The sequence below is a fragment of the Agrilus planipennis genome, unplaced genomic scaffold (assembly GCF_000699045.2).
Source record: "Agrilus planipennis isolate EAB-ADULT unplaced genomic scaffold, Apla_2.0 scaffold102, whole genome shotgun sequence".
Classification (NCBI taxonomy): domain Eukaryota; kingdom Metazoa; phylum Arthropoda; class Insecta; order Coleoptera; family Buprestidae; genus Agrilus; species Agrilus planipennis.
The window spans coordinates 345,289-351,504 of NW_020439034.1; the positions used below are offsets into that span (position 1 = coordinate 345,289).

Genomic DNA, 6,216 nt, shown 5'->3' on the forward strand with positions numbered 1-6,216 from the left:
TAGACCAGGGCTTCTTAAACTTTTTTCATTCACGACCCCATTTATGATTGCGAGTTTCCTGGCGACCCCATATAAATATAAAAGAAAGATCAATAAAATTAAAAAAACAAATACACATCTAGATGTTATAAAATCGTATATTTAAATATTTGACATTAAAATTTTGTCGCGATCCCAGAACTTTGTTACGCGACCCCATTTGGGGTCGCGACCCATAATTTAAAAAGGCCTGGATTAGATCATTTCTTAGCATTCAGGAGGATACCTGTTCGATTCTGGATACGTCTGCCTTGGTCCAAGTTTTTCTCTGGTTTCCTTGGATCACTTAGGAAAATGCTAGAGCAACAAAACTCCACAGTTAATCTTTCACTCTCTTCTGCCTTCATTTCGTTTCATAACTTCGGAATAAAACACCCAAAAGTTCTTTTTCCTTCTCATTTTGTTGGAGAGAGAACTTTCTGCTTTCCAAATTTACACTGTCGCAAGAAAATCTCTACAGCAACTATTTGCATATTTTTAACATCAAGTGACTTAATTCTGCTGGTCTATATTCAAATTGTTCTCAACTATTCTCACTTTGTTGCAGCTTTTTGAAGGTATGAAAGCATACAGGGGTGCTGATGGCAGAATTCGCGTCTTCAGGCCGGACTTAAACATGCACCGAATGAATAATTCAGCCGAAAGTGCCGGCCTACCGACATTCGATGGCAACGAATTGATCAAATGCATAAATCGATTGATTGTCGTCGATCAAGAATGGGTACCTCATTATGAATCGTCTAGCCTCTACATTCGTCCTACTTTGATTGGAACTGATGTAAGTATAAATTATAATTTGAATATTAAAAATTAAAAATTAAATCAAAAAAAATCTTGGGAATTTCACTTAAAACTTTATTAAAAACTCGATACGTAACAAAAACTATGCAATATAGTTTTTGTATACAGTATAGTTTTTGTTACTCCTGAAGATGCCCTTATAAGGCGAATCGAGTTCTAAGTGAAATTCCCGAGTTTTTTTGATTTAATTTTTAATCTTGAATCATGTTTCACCAAGTGATAGCGGCAGATACCCTTAAATTATAAATTGAAGTTGAAGTAGACAGAGATGAGTGCGACAATCAATTAGTTGGTAATCATTTTGGTCACCCCCCCCTCCCACTTAGAGCAATCTTGAAGAAGGGACATAGGCAATTTTTTTAAATTTTTTTAAAACACTTTTCACGTTGCATTAATAATAAAAACGAACTTAAAAAGGAAGAAAGATGAAATTTTTTAATTACCCTACGCTAATATAATAATAAATCGAATATTTTTTTGTAACCATTTTATCACAAAAATTATCACATCACGAAAAATCATTGAGTCGGGTAATGGTAACTAATTAGTTATCTAATCAGTATACTAACTGACATTAAGAGTCACCATGTAGTCCTATTACATCAGTTAACCTTAATATAATATTGCATCAGCATTCAGGAGGAAATAAAACCTTTAAATGTACTTCTAAACTTCCCTAAATTAAAAAAAAAAAAGAATATTACTCATAACTTCACGAATACAAAAAATTATGGAATTTAGCAGTAAAAAAACAACTAAGTGTTTCCCCTAAAACACTTACATTATAAGATTACGTAAAATAAATCAAATGATTTTTATTAATTAGGAGTAAGACCTTCACCATTACAAAACTTATTTACACACTTTTGATAAATAAAATCAATTTGTTATGTAACAACAATTCGATAAATTAATATTAAAACAATACGTAAATGGAAAACACTTCTCTTTTTTGGTGTAACTCTAAGCGCATATAAGTAATATATATTTATTATATTATTTACTACATAATTTTTAGATTGAAACGTGGGTATAATTAGAACCAAGCCATATTTTAATGACAAAATCAATGTACCTAGTATTTTGATTAATCAACAAAATTAAAAATAAATAAAATTGTAAAGAAATATTACACAATTTCAACACGTTTTTATTTGACAAACATATTTATTAGAAGTGGGATCCAAGAATTATGGAAAATTGTATTTGGTTTCTTTTTTTATAAAACTTGTCAAAATGATATTTTTTGTGAATTTTTAAACTTTTTTTTATTTTATTTTTACTTTTACTTTTATTTCCCAAAAGTAGACCATCTTTCTGATTTGTATATAAAAAATTGCTGATTACTACTACTGATAACTATGCATAAATAAATATTTAAAATTATTATTTTTGGCTTATAAACTAACAACAGTTTATTATTGCAAACTTTTCATTATTCAAACCTTTTAAGTTAATTTCAGAAATTCAATTTTTGCAAATAAAATTTCTGTTTTAAGTTTTGGACACCATTGTATCTTGTCACGTAGGTGTTCCTGATATGATACTTGACATAATTCTTAATGAGGGTGCAAAGTATCATACGTTCAAAGATTCCGAAAATATTTTTTTCTTTAATATTAACACGCTTATTAGGTGGTTGATAACAGGAAAACTATCATGGGCTTCGTATTTACTGAATGTTTTTTGACACTCCCTTGAGTAATTTTAGTTAATTTTTTTAAACAGACCCATTCACAATAATCCCTTCTCGAATCATAATCCTACTATTAATTCCTTCTCGTAGGGAACGTTAGGAGTGATGTCGTCCAACTCCGCCCTATTATACACAATACTTTGTCCTGTGGGACATTACTTTGGTGGTGCCGTCCGTCTTTTCGCTGATCCAGCATTTACCCGAGCATGGCCAGGGGGTTGTGGGGACCGAAAGATGGGGGCGAATTACGGTCCTACGATAAGAGTAAATCAAATGGCACAACGCCACGGTTGCCAACAAACGCTGTGGTTGTACGGGAAGGAACAACAAATAACAGAAGCGGGGACCATGAACATATTCTTGTTCTACGTCAATGAACTGGGTGGTAAGCATCATGACTCCTGTTTTGTGATTTTTAATGATTTTTCTTAGCATGAGACGTATGATTGCAGAGCGGGTCCTTGCCACTCCCCCGCTGAATGGACTAATTTTACCGGGAATCATCAGGCAGTCCGTAATAGAGATTTGCGAGGAATGGGGTGACTTTAGGATAGAAGAAAGACCAGTTACAATGGATGAAATGATTAAACTGGTCAGAAAAAACAGGGTAAGTGTCCATCTAATCAAGTCAAGAAGTTTTCCGAATGGAAGCGATATTGACAAAACAGTATTGTATGAAAATAAATAAAAGTAAAACAAAAATAGTGGTATGCAAGGGAAGAAAAAGTAGGGAAAGAGCGAATGTAACGATAGGAGACGAAAGATTAGAAGAAGTGGCTGATTTTAGGTATCTAGGAAGTCAGATAAGTCAGGTTGGAAGGAGCAGTAGGGATATAAAGTAGAGGGTAGCGTAGGGTCGAGTCGCCTTCAATAAAAAAAGTCACTTTTATGCTCGCTAACGATTAATTTAGAAATTCGAAAATTATTGTTAAAGGTGTATGTTTGGAGCGCGGCGCTGTACGGGTGCGAAACATGGACGGTATGCGCGGTGGAAAATAGTTAGAAGCGTTCAAAATGTGAGGTATTAGGTATTAAAGAATAGGAGAACAGAGGACTGTATGTAAGTCAATAGAAAATAGGCGAGATAGGTTGATAGGACACCTTCTCAGGTATGAAGGTCTAGTCAGAGACATATTAGAGGCAGAAACAGGAGTTAGGAGGGGTAGAGGTAGGGATGTGGGATGTTTCAATTTTAGGGAAATGCGAAAATTAGCTTAGGATAGAAAGGAGTGGAGGTGCGTGTCCAACCAGTCTTAAGACTAAGTTACACTTCAGCAAATAACAATCTAGGAATCTCAAACTTCTTATGACTTAAGAGCAACAGAAAAGTTTGTTCTCTTTTATATAATTTAGTCAAGCGACTAACGCCATTACTATATGAAATTTTAATTCACGAAAACTCCAAATGTTTCAGATTTTCCCATAATATCTACAATTGTTCTAGGGATTTTTCTAATATTACGTATCGTTCCCATAACCGTATATATAAAACGCACGCATTACTATACAAATATGGCATCATCCTTTTTAATTTTTATTAATTTTCAGTTACTGGAAATGTTTGGAACCGGTACAGCTTGCACAATATGCCCTGTAGACTCTATATATTACAAAGGACAACTTATACGAATTCCTACAGTGGAACAGAAACTACCTTTGTTTGTAAAAATAAGGAAGAGGCTTCTGGCCATCCAATATGGACACATTGAACATCCGTGGGCCGTGCCTATAGAATAAAGGTCGACATTCAACGATAGATTTTTCTTATTGTTTCAATGTGATATATGCATTTTAAATATTCCACGTAAAAAATACAGTATGTACAATGTTTAATTAGGTATGTCTTCAAAAATTAAACACTGATTGTGAAATTCTTAAATAGAAATAAGTAATAGTGAAGAATTTAGACAGTCGATAATACCTTTAGTACAAATTTTCTATATATTTATAATAAAAAGAAAGAACGATTATATTATAAGACCTACATGCCTATTTGCATGAAATATTTATTAAATACCATTTCGTTGTACCTACAGGTTAATTTATAGAAACAAAAAAAAACACACTACTAAATGAGTGTTGTACCTATGTACATATGTATTGTGATTAATTAGTGACGTTAGAAAGTCGATTTTTATTTATTTTTATCCCTTATTTTAAAATAAACATTTCCACGAAATAATGGTGTTATTAAAAAAGCNCCTTATTATAAATCTATTTTATTTTATGTACGTACTGCATAAATTTTCGGAGATCTTACTTCAAAAATTTATATTTTATAATTTAAAAACAGAAAGGAATAAACAAAATCCCATGCAAGTAATAACATCTATAAATGAATCGTGTTTGTCATTTATTCTTTAATCTAAAAATTCAACTTTTACAATAAAAAATACTGCATTAAAAATATTTTCTTTTGGGATTCCCCAAAAACCAACTTATAATTTTTCCTAATGAAGGTAATGGATAAAGATGCACAAAATTGCAGTAATTTACCACAATTCGTATACTTATAAAACTATAGAAAATAGTTAATTTGGTAACAAATCACAATAAAGAGAAATGAAGTGCGTTTAAATAATGTCTTAGTTTGTGTAATTCTTCAATAATCCTTTGAGAATGTATTATGACCCCTTATCTAAGTATTTGCTTTATTACTTACCTAAACTTTGTTCGTAGTTCCCATACTGCACTGCTAAGTCGTTTAAAAGACATTATTTTTAACACTTACACAGTTGTTATTTTTGCTCTCCAAGAAACACTTTTATATTACTGTTTTTTTCTACGAAAACTATATTTTTTTGATTACTTGAGCTTCCATTTTTGTAACCAGTAACACTGATAATAATTGACAAATCAAATGAAACTAATAAGGGAACGTACCCATACTACGTGACCCATTTTTTACCCCCCCCCTCATCAACCACCCGTAATATACGCCAAGACCCACCCTCCCCCTCTAGTTTTTTTTCTAGTAGTAATTCAAAAACACGGTTTTAGATCATTATTACCTTTCTATACCATTCTGTACCTCCCTAGACGATATTGACTACGAGACGAAAACTTAAGCCCTTCCCCCTTCCTGTGAACAAGCGTAGTATTTTTGAAGACCCCATCCCCCTAACGGGTTACTAGTATGGATACGTTTTTAAAACCAATTATTTTGTATTGTATATAATATTTTCCCTTGTCTCTCTCTTCAATCGTCAATTGTAGACAGCTTTAAATAAAAAGCGTGTGTTTCTCCCTCTACATTTTTATGAAGCATGAAGTTAGGCCCATAACCAAATAGCAAGATGCTACACATCAAAACTTCTAAACTTTAAGGGCGTTGTAATTTAAAACACAGAGACATAAATAATAATTTAATAATATTCCATACTGCTTACAACAATTATAACAAACAGGCATGGGAGCAATTTTCACAAATTGCCACAATGAGGCGCTTTTTTGTCAGTCATATATGCAGACATTTATATTTTTAAATATATATATTATATACAAAACGTTTAAATAACCGTATCTTAAGACTAGAAAAAATAGGGTACTTAATTAATTACAACAAAATACAGGATCCCATTCTTTCTTCCTTTTTTCTCTCCATCTCACTCATACACACCCTTTCATAAACACTCATTAACCATACAAGTATTAAAAAAAATTGACTTTACAAATTAAAA

General features: G+C 32.1%; 1 protein-coding gene across 1 annotated transcript in view; it reads left to right on the plus strand.

The window, feature by feature from the left end:
- Positions 1–4,715, plus strand: part of LOC108735162 (branched-chain-amino-acid aminotransferase, cytosolic) — a 22,092-nt gene extending 17,377 nt beyond the window's left edge. The window contains exons 4-7 of the mRNA XM_018466996.2: positions 587–817; positions 2,627–2,921; positions 2,989–3,143; positions 4,085–4,715. Coding sequence (XP_018322498.1) covers positions 587–817; positions 2,627–2,921; positions 2,989–3,143; positions 4,085–4,273 — 870 coding nt within the window. The 3' untranslated portion in view covers positions 4,274–4,715. The remainder of the gene's footprint in view (positions 1–586; positions 818–2,626; positions 2,922–2,988; positions 3,144–4,084) is intronic.
- Positions 4,716–6,216: the final 1,501 nt, after the last annotated feature.